Genomic DNA, 20599 nt, shown 5'->3' with positions numbered 1-20599 from the left:
CTTGCACGATTTCTCTACTGTCTGTCGCTTGATCAAGCATTGTCACATTTGATCACTCTCAGTATGCCTCCAGGCACCCAACCCTCTATCAAACGGGCTGGATCCCCTGTAAAGCAGCCCTCGCTTCCACCAAGACCGATGGACCAGAACACCGATCCTATAAAAATCGACTCGGTGCCCTCACAAGACGTTCGAACTGCCTCCCTGCCTTCTTATCGGGCGACTAATACTCAACCAAAGATTACTATCAAGTGTGGTCCAAACCAGCAGCAGGCACCGCAACAGAACTCTGCAGTCACGCGTCCTGCTACCGAACCCATCAAAGGAAAACAGCCAGCCAACACCGCTGACGAACTTCAGCGGCTACAGCTTGAGCATGCTGAGTCGAGAAAGAGGATCCAAGACCTAGAACGCCAGCTGGAAGAACAATGTGCTCTCACCAAAACGATCCTCAACGAACGAGACAAAGTCGCAGCACAGGCGGAGGAGAACTGGAAACTATGGAAGCAAACAGCCCGCGAACTGCGCAAGGCAAAACAAGCTCCCAGCCACTACCAGTTCACCGACAGCCAATTGACCGGTCTCATCCAACAGCTGAGGTACAGCATCCGCGATTTCGCAGTCCAGTACTTTACGGGAATCCCTCGCAGCCATGTTAGCAGAGACCGGCTAGACGTCTGGGAATCATGTGTGGTTTCCACCACCCCAGGAACAACTGCATACCAGGAGTACATCAGGTCACCAAGCCGATGCGCCAGCATTATTCAGGCCATAGTGTGGAAGCTATTGGATCGTCGGGTTTTCGGGAGCTTTGTATGGGCAGGCAAAGCCGGCGAATCCCTCTGCGATCTGCGGTTCTATCTGAAATACGGTATGCGTGCCTTGCCCTCTCACCTCCTGATGCACTAACAATGTACTGATCTCACAGCATCCCGCCATGACCCAGTCCCCGACCCCGACCTCGAACGCAAATTCCAAATCTGGTCCTCCGAGGCATCGGCCTTGATCCTTCAAATGTGCGATTTTACCGAAGGCTCACAGGAATACAAGCGCATGCAAAGCACGCGCAAAGAGATCCGCGAGGAGTTCTGGTCTATAGCGGGGCAGTACCTCTCCATACGAAGTAGCGCCCCAGGCCAAGATTTCCGACGCATTCTCGAAAATGCAATTGCGCTTGATCGAGAGATCCATCGTCAAGCTGCCCGGGTCACTTGGGAGTTCCCGCCCGTCGACGCTCATGTTAGGTTTAACCCTGAATTCATGGAAGCCGAAAAAGGACAGCAGAGGCCAAGAGTTGACCAGCAGGTGCTTCTTGTTGTGGCGCCGGGGTTGACGAAGAGGGGGAAATCGGACGGGCAGGACTTTGCGGGAGAAGAGCAATTGTTGGTGCCTATGGAAGTCTCTTGTCTGCTTCCGGGTGATATTCCCGGTGCGGGCGGGCTGAGTTCCCTTGTTTATTCGTGGCTTAGATAGAAAGAACATACATAAAGCTGGGTGAAAGGTCTCAGCCGTGGTCACAAATTCTTCCAGCTGCGCTATGCCTCCGCAATAACATCCTGTTGTTGCAGATTCGAACAATCAGGGGCATCTCCTGCGCCACCGTACCAGCCACTTAGGATCAAAGCCAGGCAAGCCCTGGATTCACTAACAATCGTCGAAGGTGTGTGGCTGCTTTGGTTCTCAGGTTCGAGTCGGTGCGCCAGTCCGCTTGATATTTTGTGCAGTGCAATCAAACAGTGCGTCACGCATTCCTTCCACCACTATGGTCCCTTTGTCAGATAAAGAGCACGCTTTTGCAAAGTGTGGGAGAGACTAATGTTGCTGGGGACGAAACTCGACAGACGTCCCAACCTATCGTCTTCATCAAACTGGTGGCTCTCATTCTGCAGAGTCGCGGTCTGAATGCCAAAGCTGTTCCGCTAAGCCTTTTTGGCCGCGGTGACGTACGATGATTTCCGATGTGGTGGCATCCGGCTCTCAAGGATAAACAGTGCTATACGGATGGCAAGGTTGCTTGGACAATTCGCTAAACCTGAGCGTAACAAGCAGCGCTCGAAGGCCTGGAAGAAAGTGACATGAAATGGGCACTGGAATATGAGACGCGCGGGTGTCCCTCCAGGCGGTCGGGAAGGTAGGGTGCGATGTGATTGCAAATGAACTGAATTCCCGTTGGGTGGGCTGAGATTGGATGCTCATACCCCTGGACCTTAAAGGAGCACAATAAGAGATACGTGTACTTTTGTGTGCCCCCTTGACCGCACAACCGTGGCTGCTTAACAACCCCAAAGCGGACGGTTACGGGCCGTGTCCGGGGTGGAGTAGAGTCAGAGGCCATTGCATTGGCTCAAGTCATTGACAGGTTTACTAAAATCTGCATCTGCAGAGCCTACTTGGCGTCAACTGTGGCAGGCTAATGTATCAACACAAAGCCGTTATCTCTATCAAACAAGCCCTGCTCATATGGTGGGCCATTTATGTCTTAAATACGAACCCCCGTCCTTTCCTCCTTGGAAGACCAACTCACGCGTTCATAGTAACCTATTCCACTGCAGCAGACTATGAATTCATTACTCTTCAGAGAAGCCTTGCAGCATGCTTCAAGTACTGATATTTCCAAGCTTCTGCTGTCAGCTGCAACTTTGGGCGTCCTTTCCCATGTCTCATTGTTCCGCAGTTTACCCGTGGAGGAGTACTTATATGGCCTGCTCGGTTTATATACTGCAACAGTGGTTGCTGTAACGGTTTTATATCTTACTGCTACAGCCTTTTCCCCGCTACAAGTTCTTCTCCGTGTGGGATGCATCTCAGCAGCATTTAATACAGGTCTAGCATCCAGCATCGCGATCTATCGGTTGTTCTTCCATCGTCTGCGTCGCTTTCCTGGTCCTCGGCTATCCAAACTTTCTCGTTTCTACGATGCGTACCTTGCTGGAAAAGGCCTGCAATACCATGTGGAAATCGCCGAAATGCACAAGAGATATGGAGACTTTTTCAGAACCGGTGAGCCTGTTCCATGAGTACGGATGAGGAGACCATTGATTACCTATCAAGGCCCGCGAGAGATATGCATCGTCCGCAAATCCGCAGTCCCACTGCTCCTATCTCCCCAGTCTAAATGCGGAAAATCAACATTCTACGCTCAGGCACAAACAGAGGCAGAATACTGCAACGTCCACCAAACGCGTGACTTCGAGGATCATCGCAGACGGCGAAAGGCGTGGGATCGCGGACTCAGCGTCAAAGGTGGGTTTTCATCTCAAGCTAGAACCCGTGTCCGGCTGCTTACCGTGGACCGCAGCCCTTGCAACATACGAGCCGAGCATCAGAGCCAAAGCAGATCTTCTGGTCTTGCACATCGAGAAAAACAGAGGGCGGGCAATCGATGCTACCAAGTGGTCCATGTTCCTCAGTTTCGATATAATGGGCAAAGTTGGGTTCGGAAAAGAGTTCAATAACTTGTCCACCGGCGTGGAACACCCGGGGATCAAAGCCATCCATGACCACATGGCTATACTGGGAGTGATGTGCCACGTCCCATGGCTTTTGAATCTGATTAGCAACCTTCCTGGAGCAAGTTTTTCAATGGCCGAATTCTTTAAATGGTGTGAAGATGAAATCGTACAAAAACACAGAGTACGTTACCAGCTCCGGGCTAGAAGAGAGCTACTAACCAATAAAGAGCTGGGACATCAAAGAAACCCCGCAAGATATAACCTCGTGGCTTTTGAAAGCGTACGTACACAAGGAGGTGTCGGCTGCTCCCACAGCGAACGCGCTGCATGAGGACTCTCGAGCAGTTATAGTGGCCGGCAGTGAAACCACAGCCACAACATTAGCCTCAATCCTCTACTTTCTCTGTAAAAATCCAGAGATCCTAGCGAAGCTTCAGCTTCTCCTAGACGAGGCCATGCCCGGCGGGTCCTCGGAGTGGACTTATGACAAAATCAAAACTATCAGTTACCTCGACGACATCATTAACGAAACGCTTCGGCTGCGGCCTGCTATTCTGACGGGTGGGTACCGCGTTACACCGGCAGAAGGATTGCAGGTAGACGAGGTTTACATTCCTGGCGATGTGAACGTCTTTGTTCCTACTCAGTTGATCCAGACGGACGAGCGGTACTATGTCGATGCGAAGCGCTTTGTCCCTGAGCGATGGAATGAAAAAAAGGAGATGATTCAAGATGGAGCTCCATATTTTCCATTTTTATACGGTCAGTCCAGGCTGACTGATTTTTTCGGTTTGACTAACTTCTTCACAGGACCTTATGTCTGCCCTAAAAAAAATCTTGCTCTTATGAGCCTTAGAATCTCAGTTTCTAAGTTGGCGCAGCTCTATGACATACATTTCGCACCGGGTGAGAATGGGGAGCTTTTCGAGACTAGGACACTGGATACATTTACCACTACACTGCCGCCATTGCACGTTCAGTTTTTAAGTCGATGATTGAGCTGAGAAATCATCCTCCTGGTTGGGGACATGCCAATGGACAGACAGCGAGTGTTGCTTGGACCGTGAAGTCCGCACCTCGCTCAAGTGACTGATGAGCGAGGTTCTCGGGGCGGTCGTCGCTGGCTCATACCAGTTATACCCACCCTCTCTCACCGCTGAGGAATGTCGTTTTGAAAGCCAGACTAACTGGCCAAGGAGAATAACGGCCCCTGTGTAGTATAACCGCAAGACTGGTGTCATGAAACCTCGCGCCCGTTATTACCTTAACCGACAAGCCGGGACAACCACTAGGCACCAGGACTGCCATTTTCATTCAAATACAATAGAGGGAATCACAAATATTCGCTGATGACTGTTAGAGCCAAGTAGAAAACCCTGCAGTTGAGTCGACTTCGTCCTTGCAACCCATCAGGCAGACGCTTCTTGGGCCATCTCCCAGCTTGTATTGAAAACACTCTCTCAGAACGAGACAAATAGGCCAAGGAACCTGCCCTTTCTTTTTCCATGGGAGTGCATAGTGGCAGTGAAGGAAGATAATTCCCTGGAAAGGAGTACGAGACGGTATGGACGATGGCTAAAACTCACAAAACAACGAACCCTGTAGTTTCAGACTCGAAGTTACTTGCCTGATATACCATACCGACGCTAGAGGCTAAGAGAAATGGGCAATAGCTGAGGACTGCAGGGACAGTCTTTGGGCGGGTTTTGAGTCGTATTCTCGTAAACCCGTATTTTCGTACTTTCGTATTCTCGTATTGTCGCATCAGCCCTAACAGCTGGCAGGAACAGTTTTTTTCAATCTCGGTTTTGAGTAAACTGCTCCCCACAAGCTTCCAAGAACTGACTCGCCACCCGGTTGGAAACAGCAATAGGCTAGAACAAGAGCTCGTTTTCTTTTATGATCGCCGTAAACCATGATGCATACTATGTTCCTTGTGCTGCAGGTCTAATTTTCCGAAACTTGTAGCTCACTGGCAAGCCGGAACGCCGGCAGTATTGGGGCCGCCTTGTGTATCCCAGACCTGTCCTTCAGCTCACGGCTTTCGACTATTCATCATTAGTCTCTTCACGGGAGTAATTCGTCACCGCACCCTGTATTGTAGAGCGCTGAGGATTAGTTTCTGTTGGCAGAGACCAGGGGTACGAGTTCCAACCGCGAGGCATGATCTGAATACTCAGCCAGTGGTCTAGGTCGAACCCAAAATGCCTCACGTTTCATGACTGCAGTCCTTGATCCATTCCATTCTCACATCCAATGATTTCATTGTGCTTTGCGGTGCTCTGGCATATCTAGGAGCCTGCCTGGAGAAGTGGTGAGGTGCTTCGCTGTGGACACACTAGCAGTTAAACTGAGTGGATGAAGGTTTCACAGCTGTTTTCGTCCTTAAGCGATACCCAGGCCTGGTGAAAGCAGTACCAGTTTGTTCTTGGAAAAATCGAGTTCGCTTCGCACTGCGATGTACCGACGGGAACTTGTATGCTAAGCAACCTCTGAGGCGGCCGTTGAAGCGGCCAGGGTAGATTCGATGACAGAAGAGATAGTAAAGACGTGAAGGTGGCGGCGAATTGCTGAGAATGACGGGCGGAAAGGCGGCGGTATAGGGATATAATGGCATTGACCACAGGGTCCTCTCATAGCTCCTCATTGTTCTTAAATGCTCCTCGCATTCCGGTGGTAAGCTGTAAACTGCGCTTCGCAGGAGAGCAAGACAAATCATAGATACAAGGCCCTTGTCTCTTGGGAGTAAGCGATGTATATGGCAGTTGCATTAGGTACATCCGGAGGAACAAGCTTGGCCTTGCCTTTCCCGAGATGACAGGGCCTCGGCTGGTGATGACTTATTTTCAAGTGCCAGGCACGCAAGTAAATGGAACAGATCGGCGTGTCAAACGTCGAAGGTGGACATACTGATTCCGTGGAACGGATCTCTTTTACAGGTGTGGGCCAGAGTGGCATTGCCATCAGAACGGTTATACGAATATACGAGTACCAGCCCCACTCGCATTCGTATGGATAGATTTCGTAGTCTCACCCAAAGATAGAGACCTTGTGTGTTCCCAGAACTGTTGCCCCATGAGTTGATTGCAAAGCAATACAAGTAGACCGATGTCGCCCTCATTGGGGGTTTGAGCAAATTTCAGACGAACGTCTCGGTCCGTCTCTATACGCTGCATAATGAGCTCCGCAGAATCATCGCAAGAGGTCTACTTCGCCTTATACCGCTATACCCCGTCCATTCCCGCAGCCGCAGTGTTTGTCGCGGTATTCGTCGCATTGGCTGTCTTTCATGGCATTGTCCTCGTGCGCCACCGAGCCTTATTCTTCACTCCGTTCATCGTTGGACTCATTTGTACGGCACGGACGTTCCCCCTTGCAGATACAGGGCTGACTCTCGATTTGCATGACTGTAGTTGAAGCGGCTGGCTATGCAGCAAGGATATTCTCGCACTACGATACACTCGCCCTGGGCCCATATATCGTGCAAACGATGCTCATCCTCGTGGCGCCCCCTCTTTTCGCAGCGTCAATCTACATGACCTTGGGCCGAGTGATCTTCCGCCTTGAGGCCGAATGGGCGTCCATGATTCGCGTGAAGTATATCACCAAAATATTTGTCGTCGGAGATGTGGTCTCTTTCCTTCTGCAATGTGGAGGTATGTTCCGCCCCTCTTCGCGGCGACCGCGGGAATGATACGGAAGGGCTGACATTCAGACCAGGTGGCGGGTACATGGCGGCTGGTTCACTGTCGGCCATGGAGAACGGCGAGCGCATTGTGATTGCTGGTCTTGCAGTCCAGCTACTTTTCTTCGGGTTCTTTATGTTCCTCAGCGCGGTGTTCCACTATCGAGTCAAATCCGACACCCAACACTCTGTTCGGCCCATCGCCGCACACTCGCGCTTTTCCAGTTCCTGGGAGGCGATGATGTGGTGTCTATACGGAGCCTGCATCCTGATCTTCGTCAGGTCGGTATTTCGCGTGATTGAGTTCGTGCAAGGCAATGATGGGTACATCATGAAGAGGGAGTACCTGCTTTATGTGTTTGATGCGGTGCTCATGGCACTACAAGCAATACTGCTTCTCTTGGCCTATCCGGGAGCGGTTGTCAAGGGCAGCCGAAGGACTGGCGATGTTGCATTGAATTCGCGGGGCGAATCGTCAGATGGGATGCTTCCCGCAGGATCGGGGAAGCGAGAGCCATGCTAAGTAACATCTTTTGGTATCGATTTCAGTAGAAGGGATTGTCAACTCCTGAATGGGTGTGCAGAATCAAATCTGCTGGAGACCTTAAGCTGGTATAGAGTAACACTGTAGACTACACAACTGCATTTATAAAACAAGAGCAAAGTCAACAAACTAGGCAAACAGATCAAACAGTCACCGTACGTACCGCTTGAGCGGGACCCTTGGTTTTCCTCATTTAAGCACTCTCTATATAAAATGCCTTTCAGCGCTACTCCCCGTTCCAAGAGGCGAGATGAGTGCCAGTAATCAGCCACTCAGAGTCGCCCCGAAGAGGTTACGTGCCACTCACACAAAATCCCGTCAAGGATGTTATACGTGCAAGTCGCGCAGGGTTAAAGTATTCTTTTCCCTTGCACCGTGCTCTTAGGAAAATGAAGAAATACAACAGTCTGACGTTCATAGTGCGATGAAGCAAAGCCCATATGTGGTGCCTGCGCCTTAAGAGGTGAGCCCTGTGGCTTCCCGCCAGACACTTCTCGCCAACCCAGGAGGGAGAGGGACGATGCGTCTGGAGGCACTACGTCCAGGCAGGCCCAAAGAGAGCCTCCTTCGGTCTCCAATGCCAGATCACCCCATGCCCTGGAGTTTGATCTGTCTCCTGCGCCGTCAAATGTCGCGGCCGAGGCGAACTCTCAATCAATGAACATGGTCGATCTGCAGCTTCTGTCGTACTTCATGATCCATACCGGCAAAAATATGTCGTTGATTCCATCTCGGCAAAAGGTATGGCAAACTGTTATCCCTAGGCTGGCGGCACGCCATGAATTCCTCATGCATCTCTTATTGGCATTGGCCGGGCTGGATTATTTTCATCCTGATGGCAACCCTGACGCAGACCTTGCTGTGGGGAGTGAGTCAAGGGCGGATCAATCCACTTCGATAAGCGTAGAGCATCACCTGCAGCTCGTTGTCAGACACCATCAATGCGGTCTTCAGGGGTTCAGGAACCAACTATCCGCCCTGTCTGACTCCAACTGTCATGAAGTCTTCTCCGGGTCATTACTCCTCGTTGGTTTTGCTTTTGCGTCGTTACGAATGAGGAACTGGAATGATTCACATACATCCCCTCTGCCGCCGCTGAGAAAACCGCGGCTCGACTGGATATACCTCATTCGTGGCTTGACCGCCGTCGTCGAACAGTGCTGGCCGAGTTTGAGGATGGGTCCGTTAAGGGAGATGCTGCAGTATCCCGGGGCGACCGAGGACTGGAAAATGTACCCCGAGAAGATGTCCACTACAGTCATACCTCGTGGATGCTCTCCCAGGATTTCCAGATTCTGCCAGGGTGCATACAGAGCTTTGGCTCGTCTACAGGCCTTGGAAGGGTCAACGCCGTCTTCGTCAGCTGAAGACTCACCCGAATCCCGCCCCTCTGGACTGAAAGATGGGCTTGATCTCGTCGAGTCGGTTTACATGAGAATCCTCTATCTAGCGCAATTTTCCAGAGACGAGAAATGCACATCCATCGAACTCCAGGCTGACATGGAGGATGCGGCCGTTATGGGGTGGCCGCAAGCGCTCTCAGAGGAGTTCCTTGCAACTCTCGGAGACCCGGACATAGCACCAAACATATCGCTGGTCATCCTTGCGTATCTTTATCTGACCCTAGCGCTTTTTGAAGCCGCGTGGTTCCTCAATGGCGCCTTTGATGAGGATATCCAGAAAATCGATGCCCTTTGCAAGTCCTATGGCGATAGGACTCTTATTTCGCTGATGGAATGGCCTGTTTCAGTGATCAACGGCTGAGCCAAGGCTTCACTTGCTAAGAGAAGGCCATAGTCCGCTCTGGTTACGAAATAGAGATCAAAGAAAAGAGAAAATCTGAAGTTGGTAGCGTGCGAATGTTCGAGACTTTCGCAATCTCACTGCGCAATATACCCTTGATTATCGTCTGCATCGCCTACATGGCGTACATGTGACATGGGAATGTACCACCGCGCTCGCATCAGTAAGCACACTAGACTATATCTCAGTTCAACATATGCGGTCTGTTCCATACGAGAAGTCATGCGCTACGTCGACATCAGGCTTGTACGGAAGAAGATGCACACTCAATGTTCTCAGGCCAAGTTCAGATCATCTGTGGAATCCACGCTTACAGAGCCATCAGACAAAGCTGTACGTTGCCGGAGTTATAGGGCTTGTGCCCACGCTGCCCGAACATTTAGCTCGCAAGCAAAGAATTAATACCCGAAAGCCTTGCTAAGTATATCCGGGCTTACTTTAGTGGGCTTTCTGCACACTCCACCGCACACGTTGTTTCAAGTATGCTGGATGTTTCGTGTACTCCACCCTCGGATAGGTAGGGCTATGGGTAGGGTTATAGTTAATGTCTACCACTTACTGGGCTGAGGAAGGAGGCTGGCATTGACTGGAGGAACAGCCCTTTCTAACGAACATACTATTCAGGTTCATTTGTATAATTGCAACGCCTCTGATGTACCTATAGGCGCGATAAACGCCCTCCCCCTGGAAGCCAAAGGAATGGCCAAAGGAATGCTGCGTATCAACTCCGAAAGACCCTACGGTACAAAGCAAGCTGCAGTGAATTTGATCCAACGCCATTCTACAGGGATAGACAGAAAGTTTTGACTAATTCCCGTGGTCTCTGATGGTCTCAGACAATTGACCATAACGGGATTTGCGATTAGCAACACAACTCCAAGAAATAGTCTTGGACATATTTTAACCTGTTGTGAACTACAGGTGAAGAAGCACTCTATCAGATTCATGACCTGATCAAGTCAACTGAATCAACTCAAGCCAGATTGATGCTATTAGTCTTTCTAATCGACAAATCATTAAGCATGCAGTTGCAAGTCAGTACCAGTATGCAACCGCTGTTGCCAGCCAGTACAGCTAAAGAGCCAGTGCCCTAAGCCAACCAAAAGCCAACCAAATCCACGTTCAGTATAGCTCAGTATCTTCAGGAGACATTCTAAGTACATTATCTTACCATGCATCACTATCATCCGCATTCGCACCTCCATTCCACCTCTATTCGATCAGTATACACTCCCGAACCTCCCCGGTCAAGCTTTCTTGAAAACCATGCACTCAAGAGTCGCAAGCGTCACTCAGACTGCCTACTCAATAGTGGGATCCGCACAGTGCAAATAAATCTGCGGCGTCTGGAACGAGTTCCACCTGAACCGCAGCAGCGTATGTTCCGACGTATAGTCTGGGATCTTGATCTTCTTGGTCACCGTATACCCTCCGGCAATTGTCGTCTTGCACGAGTTCAGCTCCGCGCCATCCACCCCCTGACAGCCTCTATCGCTATCCGCCTCGAAGGCATTGCACGTGAACCAGTCATTCCGGTAGCAAGCCTCGCCCTCTCCGCAGTCGGGGCTATACTCGCACTCCTGCCCGTCGACGTCTCCACACTTCAGCTCACCCTGAAGAAAACAGTCTTCAGCTGCCTGCTTCTCCTCCTCGGTGGGCAAGTAATCGGGGTCCAGGAACTTGTCGACCAGTTCCTGGTCCTGGCAGATCCCGTACGTGAACATGCCCCCGTGGTCGCCGTTGTTATCGACGCACCACTGCACCTCGACAATATCGCCGGCCTTGTAGGTGACCACGGGCTCGTTGCCCCAGTTATCACCGGGCTGGTTGTAGTCGACGCTGACGCGGGCGTTGTAACCGCAGGGGCCGCTGCGGCCGACTTGCGCCTCTGTCACGTTGGGCCACGCATCGACGGGCTCGAGGATCGAGCATTCAGGGCAGGTATCAATCCCGGCCTATGAGCGTTCAGTGTTCAGTGTTCAGTGTCTACCTCCCTACAAACTATAGCAGGGGATCGCTGTGCATGCCTACCTCGAAGCCCAGACGGGTGCGGCTGGCGGGCACGGTCAGGTAGCCGTGGCCATGCACGGTGGCGAGCAGGGTGCTTGCTGAAATAGCGAAGAAGGCCTTCATGATGAGTTGCTGTGCTGCTTGTCTGTAGTCCTGTTTGTCGTGCGAGTCTCAAGCCATATTTATACCCGTAAGAGCCCCTAAACTTGCCCATGAGGTCTCTATTAGACGTCACCATGTGCCTTGATGACTGTCTATCGAAATCGTCCACCATTGGCTCATACTCCGAGTCTCCTATGCAGATCCAATCTAAATCTCTTGGTATCCCCGGACTGCGGGGTGGATTCTTCAGCGAGCCAGGCTGCCTTGCTAGCTCAAGGCAGGTACCGACAGGGCACGGGCAATCCTCGGACAAACTAGTAGGACGGGCAAGTATCTATAAATATGAAACGGAGGGTTACATCAAGCCTCAGCCCTAGCCTGCTGTCTTCGTCACTTTACGGCGACGATCTCTCTAGCCTGGCCGACTTTATATTGCGATTTGCGCTGTCAATAACAGTGATCTGCCTTCAAACAAGAATCCAGCAGACGCTTCTGGTTGCCGGCAATTAAGCCGGGAGATCAACGGCCGTCTTTTCTGTTTGTATGGTCGACTCTGTCCGATATATCGCCTCTCTCCACCGTCTCGATGGCCGGTTATTCTCCTGATCTCACTGTGAATCCGCTCTCTCTCCGAGTATCTCTGTCTGCCGCACTTCACGTTGATCTGCATCAAGTCTCGTCTTGCTCAAATAGCAACCCACAATACATACCTGAAGCAGCCAAGTTTAGGACATTGGCAGGTCAGCTCTCCAGCCTAGCATGGTCAGCATCTGTTTGTTCGCCGTCATGTTGCTTTTGGAACGCTAAGGTCGGTTGTTTGTATGTGCGGTCAAATTCTGCTTCAATCCTGCATAACTTGCACCCTACCTATCCCTAACACATATCTTGAGAAGGTAGCATAGTGTCTACTAAAAATATGCCACCGACAGCTACGCTTATCTACGCTAGCTCGTCCGCCACGGCGTAGCCAAGCATTGGATAGATTCGCTCTAGGCTCGGACTGGAATGATCCCGGGCACTTCCAGGGCTCTTGGTGTTTCTGATCCTAGTCGCACCTGCAAATGAAGCAATTGTGCCACTTCAGCAGCCTAACCTGCTTGTACGGAAGCGTTTCTTTTGATTCGCATCATCAAAGACGTATCTTGCTTTTGTCTCTACGCAGTGGGCGGAATGTACCCCCTAACATTCACCATGCCGGATACTTCCACGCTATTAATCCTATCAAAGAGGGACCGTCCCGGCTAAGTACGTATCAGAGCATCACTAACCAGCTCTGGAGGCCTTAACTTTCAGGATAATTCATATCGCCACTAAACCGGGGCCGCCGTTCACATGTCTACGACTGTCTAGCCATAACATGATCTCATCTCTCCGGCCCTCGTGTATTGTAGCATAGGATCCAGCCCCCAGGTACAGGTAGCCGATTGCACCATTCTAGCAGCGTACGTCGGACAGAGGCTACCCAAATTTTTTAAATATTTTTTTTGTTTGGACTGAGGATCTAGAGCATCCCTGTGGCCACCGTGCATTCATTAGCTAGCTAGGAGTAGCGAGAGGAAAAAACCTCGAAACTTCGATTCGTTCTAATCTCTGAGAGACTGATAGTTCAACAACTATGGGATTATTTACGAGACCAGCGAATCAGGGTCTTATATGTTACCCGAATTCTCCGGTGTCTATTATCTAGATACGACTAGAAGACTCCAGCGCCATAACATAACCGTTGCCGTACCTTGTAGTGGGGACCGTACATAGTAGTTCCTGGGTACTAGAAAGTAGGGCCCGAGGCCATACCCACCCTTTTCGAACGGAACATCGAAAATTCTCATTCTATAAATCGGAGTCCATTTGCAAAAAGGGTAAAGAGAACCCTTCCTCGCGCTTCTCTGTGGCGAGGTTGAAGTAAATGCCAACCGAGGTCCTTTCAAGGCCATGTTTAGACGTTGGCTATCGGCCTGTGATATTGCTTGACAACATGAATCAGTATACATTCACCATATTTTGAATGTGCTAGTATTCCGACCATCTGGTTTTTTTGCCAACTGGATAAGATGCGTCTGCGGTTACTCTAGCGACTGGATCAGCGCAGTTGGCATGCTCGCGTTGGACAGGGAGATATACAGTGTTGAATTTAGGGCTCGTGGGCGCTGAAGTAATCAGAGTAGTTTCTTGACTCGCAAGTTTCAACTGATAGAGCTTTCGCAAAACATGACGCTACAGAGAATAATGATCTAGAAAGTACGAAGGGTGAATCCGGATAGTAGCTCTATACTTCTTTCCAATGTGTACTACGGAGGCCCTGCCTTCCGGATGCTCCGAATTACGAAATACCTTGCGCGCTGCGCCTCATTTTTTATCTGTGATCTGTTGGGGACCGGCAAAGACCGAAGACCGGCATATTTCCTAGGTAACAGTGCACAATTTTTCTTGGAGTGAGTATGCGGAATGCCACCGGTCGGGTAGCCGACAGTAGCCGCAATGGAGTCAATGAGCGCTTATCGATATACTGTGTAAATATCAAGCTTAGTCGGGGCTCAGGCCGAGGAATCAGGATGGAACAGTCATAACGAGCAAGTTCTGCGCCGAGTCATCATTGAAGGCTGACTCGGATAAAGCCATGCTCATGTTCCTCGGCTTGAGTCTATCACGGGCGCGGACACAAAACAAAACCCTTTTTGAGGTCCACCGGGTGCCAGGAAATTTCCCGATCGATCCGAGTGCCGGCTGGATCATGGATGCCGTAGGTCCGCTGCGGGTCCGGAAAATTTTTCATAACGGAGCCAGGAAGTCAACAGGACCCTCATCTGAGCGGCGGCCCAACATGCCTGAGCCTCGGATAGGGAGCTTAATGAGCTTTGCAGTAATCCACGGTTCAGCTCGCCTTGACAAGGCATGGCAGCAGGGCAACGGCCGACGGACAACGGAGGTGCCGATCGCCGATATATTGTAGACTTAATTGATACTGTGAGAACACAAGTTGACTGCATGGTACTATAAGGAGATGACTCTACCCTGGCGATCAAGTAGTGATGAATTTGAAGATCACGATATTGAGGCTGGCTTGAATGCCTCGATTCAGGAGCAATGATAAGCGAAGGCTGAAGGTGATCAATGCATCGGTAACCATGCCGAAAGGTCACGTGGATAGGGAGGTCGTTCTCTGTACTCCGCAAATTCCTCATGTTATGAGAGGACAGTTGGTCCAGCTCTAGGCCAGACCTGAAGTCGAGCACGTCAGCGGTGATTCCATGTTAAAAGGGTCTTACGGAGATAAAGCCATGGAGCTAGTCGCCGGTCGGAAGCAATAGCAATGCGAGCCTCAAAAGGTCCAGGGTGATGATGTCATCATTCAATGGAAGATGACAAACCAAGAAAACCTGGAGATAGCCGCGGGGTGACATCTGTAATGATTATTAATTGTTATGTTTGGTCAGCGCCCCTGACGAACGAGCTCGAGAAGGATGAGCTTAGCAGCTTTTGACGGAGCCATCTCGTAATTCTGAAAAGAGAAAGGCCTCGTATAGCCTTACTTCACCCGACGAGATCAGTCGGGCTTCACACGTGGTGTCTGGGGCTGCCCCCAGTAAGCGAGTACGATAAGTTTCCGGATGTTTCATAACACTGGTAGATGAGTATATGGAGCTGTGCGCTGTGCAGAGCATAAAGCCATTTGTGTACACAGGTTCCTTCTCCAAATGTCCGAGTGGCGAAGGAAAAAGATGCCTTTTGTGCTGGTTCTTGTACCCAAGCCACTTTGTACAAATTGCGACACATGCAGATCTCAAGCCATCATCGTAGGTCTTATCCATTAATGATGCGCAGGCAGTATCACGTCCCTGGCGTCGTGCACAAGTCATCCACCATGAATTGGCAGAGGACCACGTCGACAATGTGTAAGCACTTGGCTCAGACACTGGGCAGTGCGGCTCCTCCGCAATCTCAGCCCCGCTCCCAGCTTAGAGGCAGTGTCAGCATGCTGGAACTGATTGGCGACAAGCTCTCGACTGCGGCAGCCTGGACGCTTCCAGGCTTTCGGCGTCCGTCGAGTCGTACATCCTGTCTAGGCATCCTCGTTTGAGCCCGTTTGGAACACGCGTTGTGCTGTGGCTCGCGACCGACCGATCTGGCGTTTGCGTATTTCGTTTCCAAATGCGAATGCGAACCGAAGACGAAGAAGATGCGTGGCAGCTGAATAGCCTACTGTCAGCAGCCAAGTCTGAGCGTCTTGATCACATCACAGCCCTACGCTTTAGAACCCGGGCGGCGGGTACTCGGATAGCTGTAAGCATCTGTCATAAACTTCAGGCAGTCTTAGCCATGGTCTTGTGGGCATCCGGACCCCCGTAATCCGTTTGAGATGCTGGCCCATGCAAAACCGATTCCTCGCATGCACCAATGACCGCGCATGGAGGTAACGAGGGTAGTCATCAAGGGCTGAATAATTATGAGTATGAATGATATCCGGAATCTTCTGTTGTACGGAACGGCTACTCTGACATGGACTTTGTCAGACTGGCTCGGAGATTACCAATACCGTAATACGGCAGAAACGCGGCGAATAGAAGCGATCCGATCTCCGGTGCCTTCCTTTCTGGGACAATATTCGGACTGGACTGGGCTGCTGTTTCCGTTTACCGTATAGTGTGGTGACGGCCGCCCGTGACTCATCATCTGCAAGCTCTGATTGAACCCAGCGGCAGAGGCGGTGAGTGTAAATCCTCAATCTTGGTCCCGCCGATCGGATCCACGGAGCGCCGTTAGGGCGATTAGAATTTTTATGCCTGCCTGGCCTGCGAATCACCCGGCCGGACTTAGGAAATGGACGGAGCCTGAACCAGGGAAGAACAGAAGCAAATCGAATTAGCGTTCCTGCTCTCGGCGATACGATTATGAATCAGAAATGCCAAAATACAAAGACTAACAAAAAAGAAAAAAGAGAAAAAAAAAAGAAAGCGGCCCACTGCTGGATATATCAAATGGAGACCATCCCTCGATTTCAGTCCGTTTTGATCGATCCCTTTCGTACACCGACTCAACTATTATTTCCTACCCAACGAGGTAGTCTCAGCTATCCACGCATTATCTAATATCAGCCACCAAACGCTCAAGAGTCGATACTGCATTCACCGTTCTTCCAGCCAGTCGGTGACAAACCTATCAGGCACGGCGTTACGAGAAAAGACCGAATCCGGAGCCTGCCCAGCAACGCACAAAGGTCCCTTAATCTAATCCGCCGTATCAAAGAGATAAGGCTAAGACTGTCAGCCTCTTTGATTCACCGCCGCTCTGCGCCCCAGCCGCTATTGGACGATTGGGGCCCGGCCGGACACATTATTCAGTGCTGCCTGAGTCACAGCTGAGATCATAAACACATCAGGTCGCCCTGAATTCCCACCATGTCCTCAATAAATTTCTCTCCACTTCCCTCGTCTCCTGCTGCCTCTTCACCCTTGGCTGCTCCCTCCTTCACATCCTATTTCAACCTGCTCACTCGCAAGCGGCAACAAAAGAAAATGAGCATCACACAAACATACTACCTCGCCCACACCGCCCGGCGGAAGCTGACCCGAGAGGCGTCCCGGGCGGACCACGACCTGCGCCTGCTTGTTGGTCACGCAAACCTTCTCGACTCACTGATGCTCGACCTGGCCGACGCCGAACAGGAGCAGGAACGCTGGTTCAATCAGACAGTCAGCGGAGCGACCAAGGGAGCTTACCGCTCCGAGAACCAGCACCACATCCAATGGGCCGAAACATTAGTTGAAGAGCCCGAGGAGGACTGGGATCCATCAGAAGACCTCTCCGATGAGGATTCCGATCTCAGCGAGGAGGAAGACTCAGATTTTGAAGAGAACTATGCGCCCGTGCGACGACGAGCACCTTCACCTGTTGCCATTGTTACCGAGACCGAGCTTGAAGACTACGACTCCGACTCGGATTCAGAGTATGACTACGATGACGCCGAGGATCTCGATGAGCTCGCCCTAACGCGATCACCATCGCGGCAACCGCCCGAACTGTCGCACGACGAGGACGACTCAGAGGACGACAGTATGCCTCCATCACCGCCACAGCCAGTTCTCGAGTCATTCGACGAGAAGCAAGCACACACCGAGGTCACTCTCGCAGACCCAGACTTCGAACACCGATATTACGTACGGCCAGCGCAACCGATGATTGAAGCATGTTGATCATGTTCTTTCTCACATCTCTTGCGCGAATGCATATTACGTGATACCCTGACGATTAATGTTCGAGCATTTCAGCGTTACACAGCGACGCAAAAGGGACGGGTTTTGGGAGCATACATCTGCATGCATTGTTTGGCGTTATTGGATATACACTCATCTCATGTTTGCATTGATCTACAACATTTAGTATATAGCATCTACCATCTTGGTACAAGACAATAACATTACAGTCACAATACAATCGAATAACCACAACCCACAGTCCACATACATCCGGATATTAGACTCCCGTAGATTCTCAATTTCCTCTTCTCTGTAAAGCGATGATCATTTATCATACCTCAAATATGCTGTGGTCAACGCTCGCCCAGTCACCACTCAAGTCGGCACGCGGCTGCCGATCGCACACCGCTGGATCCCACCGCACCAGCGTGAGCCTTCACATGCCTCCGTTCCGCCAATGACTGGTCGTCAACAAGGATTGTCGCCCGCGGAGTTCTCACTGCAAGCAATCCGATCACTACTCTCTTACTTAGACAATGGACCAAGGTCTAGTGTCGACGCTTCGCTGCGCCGGACTGCAACAATCCCGAGACCGGTGCGTTTGTGGGCGCTAGGTGCTGCAGATGCAGACGCCGGGCGCTCAACAAAAGACAGAAGCAAAAACATCTCCTCATCTGACCGTCCTGATCATCGGATCCATCGGATTCTATATGGATCTATCGTACCTTATGCTTGTGCGAGAAAAGAGAGAAGCAACGCATAATTCTCTAGCGTATACGTGCTGCCTCACCCGCTCGTCGGGGCCATCCTCTCATTTACCCTAACACTCGGGTTAGGCTAGAGACGACTGAGTATTTAACAAAACAGAAACGCTGGCGAGTCAGATAGATGACCCTTAGAATGAGAGTGACCACTACTGAATTTTCTTGGCGTTCGGATTCGGGTTGTTGTTATCCCCGAGTCCGACCTCGAAACGTGCACTGTGACTATGCAGAGCAGGCGGACAGGCGGGAGACGCGGGTACTGTTGCCCTGCTTGAAGTAGACAGGTTATACCGTCCTAGGAATATGTGCTCAATTCTCTTCCGAGACAAGACTCAAGATCTAGGATATCAATACTCTTAGACTGACTTGTCACTGTCGATCATGCATGGTAACTCAATACCACAGCTGCCAGTCCGGATCCCCCTTCTCGTTTGATTATTGGTATTGCTTTTGTCCCCTCCATATATGGTTATGATCATGATGCGGGGTAGATGCGGAGCTCAGGCTCATATCCCGCAAGGCTGCAAACTGCCAGCACTCAACTTTCGACTTTCTGGTCTTGTAGGACTGACTGGTTGGGATCTGCCGGGCCAGGGCCGTCACTGCGAGGAAGAACTAGTCTATTCAAGTAGGTAATGTAATCTTGGAGATCGGCAGACCGGGCACTGCGGGCACAGTAAAGTTATATGTAATGTACACCCAATACCCCAATACAGGTGCTCCGTAGCCGCTCGCTGCTCGCGTAGGTCGATGAGCATGTCATGGCGCATTTTAGATCACGTATTTCAAAAGCGAGCGGCGCACCTCCGTATTCCATATAAAATGGCACCTTTCTATATTCTGATATCTCAACAGCAAGTAGGTTGTAAGTAATCCTATGGAACTGAGGTATAATATGTCCTTCTATAATAATACTTATCTTATTTCTTAAGTCTATAACCTTAGGCTTTTCTCTCAGAATAGAAAAATATTCTTAAATACCAGAAATATAGCTGTAATTTATATTACCAAAAGAAAACTTATTATAGCAGGATAAATTCTCTAATACCTATATAAAGCTTACCTAAATAGACTATACATATACTGATACATCTCTTAACCAACTTGTTGAGATATGAGAGTATGGAAAGACAACAGTTTATATGGAATACGGAGGTGCGCCACTCGCTTGTGTGCGCCGCTCGCCTGTGAAATACGTTAAGCACGAGTACGAGTAATGATATAAACATGGATATTGCTCTACCTGCCAATCAAACTGTTTTCGGTCAGGTTTGCTATTTTATGGGAGTTTATTACGTACTTGATGCGGATCACGAGGTTATAGTATGTACTTTTGAGTAGTCCAGTGCTTCCAAAGCGCTGGTTATTCGTATTACGTGCATACGTATTGAGTCGTCGTCGACGAGGCACTGGGATATATCGTAAAGACGCGGTCATGAGATCACGCAGGCGGATTTTCCATACCGGGCAGAGCGGCTTGATTGTCCAGTGTATTATTTGCGGTTCGTATAGCCATATTCTGTATACTGTTTTGATTTTACTATGGAGGGAAATTATGCCCTCGGACTGTGTCGGAACCACCCCGGCGATTATTCGGACGGTATCCTCATGCTCCGGTTTCCGCTGAGGGCGGTACCAGTATCATGCAAGTTGAGCGTCTATCTATTTGAGTAATTACTAACCATTCATGACTTGGGTCGCGAGAATCAAGTGCCCAGCCTATCAGGTGTGTTCAATAGAATTACCCTCTATATCAGGATGCGGTCGAGCTCGGCATGGCTTTTAGCTGGCCTCGCACGACTCTGCTGCTTGTACAGCCTAATTCTTAGGTGACGATGGCTGGGAGTTCCAGTAGGGGAATCTGGAGCAGCAGCTTGGTATGAGTTCATGCGAGTGGTTCTCCGTACTCCGTATAGTACCCCAGATATGTAGATACGTCAGTTTCTCCACGAAAGTCGAGACTTCTCCGTAGGAATTCCGGCCGGAGATATATTCCTTCCTCTGACTGGCGAAGCCGTGGCTCATGGTCTGGAACAGTCAGGTTC

At 50.5% G+C, this 20599-nt stretch overlaps 6 protein-coding genes across 6 annotated transcripts, besides 1 other annotated feature; 5 read left to right on the top strand and 1 right to left on the bottom strand.

Annotated features, from left to right (window-relative positions):
• Positions 1-20599: part of a sequence feature (contig 1.104 1606..297769(-1)) that runs on past both edges of the window.
• On the top strand, positions 64-1473 carry ANIA_06100 (uncharacterized protein; the record flags this gene model as incomplete). The annotated part of the gene is made up of 2 exons (XM_658612.1): positions 64-871; positions 929-1473. 2 exons carry the CDS (start codon positions 64-66, stop codon positions 1471-1473), a joined length of 1353 nt encoding a protein of 450 aa, XP_663704.1.
• On the top strand, positions 2559-4447 carry ANIA_06101 (protein CYP671B1; the record flags this gene model as incomplete). The annotated part of the gene is made up of 5 exons (XM_658613.2): positions 2559-3000; positions 3052-3243; positions 3299-3633; positions 3680-4214; positions 4263-4447. 5 exons carry the CDS (start codon positions 2559-2561, stop codon positions 4445-4447), a joined length of 1689 nt encoding a protein of 562 aa, XP_663705.2.
• Positions 6630-7660, top strand: ANIA_10770 (RTA1 domain-containing protein; the record flags this gene model as incomplete). Its single annotated transcript, XM_658614.2, has 3 exons — positions 6630-6804; positions 6866-7108; positions 7173-7660. The coding sequence occupies 3 exons, from the start codon at positions 6630-6632 to the stop codon at positions 7658-7660; spliced, it is 906 nt and encodes a 301-aa protein (XP_663706.2).
• On the top strand, positions 7932-9445 carry ANIA_10775 (Zn(II)2Cys6 transcription factor; the record flags this gene model as incomplete). The annotated part of the gene is made up of 2 exons (XM_050611961.1): positions 7932-8036; positions 8102-9445. The coding sequence occupies 2 exons, from the start codon at positions 7932-7934 to the stop codon at positions 9443-9445; spliced, it is 1449 nt and encodes a 482-aa protein (XP_050467005.1).
• Positions 9961-11617, bottom strand: ANIA_06103 (uncharacterized protein; the record flags this gene model as incomplete). Its single annotated transcript, XM_658615.1, has 6 exons — positions 9961-10007; positions 10044-10070; positions 10102-10221; positions 10656-10696; positions 10790-11439; positions 11516-11617. 6 exons carry the CDS (start codon positions 11615-11617, stop codon positions 9961-9963), a joined length of 987 nt encoding a protein of 328 aa, XP_663707.1.
• Positions 16637-18044, top strand: ANIA_06104 (uncharacterized protein). Its single transcript, XM_658616.2, has one exon. The coding sequence runs from the start codon at positions 16993-16995 to the stop codon at positions 17785-17787; it is 795 nt and encodes a 264-aa protein (XP_663708.1). The 5' UTR covers positions 16637-16992; the 3' UTR covers positions 17788-18044.

Source organism: Aspergillus nidulans, chromosome I (assembly GCF_000011425.1).
Source record: "Aspergillus nidulans FGSC A4 chromosome I".
NCBI lineage: Eukaryota > Fungi > Ascomycota > Eurotiomycetes > Eurotiales > Aspergillaceae > Aspergillus > Aspergillus nidulans.
Note: the sequence above shows the minus strand (reverse complement) of the source record. Positions and strands in the feature narration are given on the sequence as shown.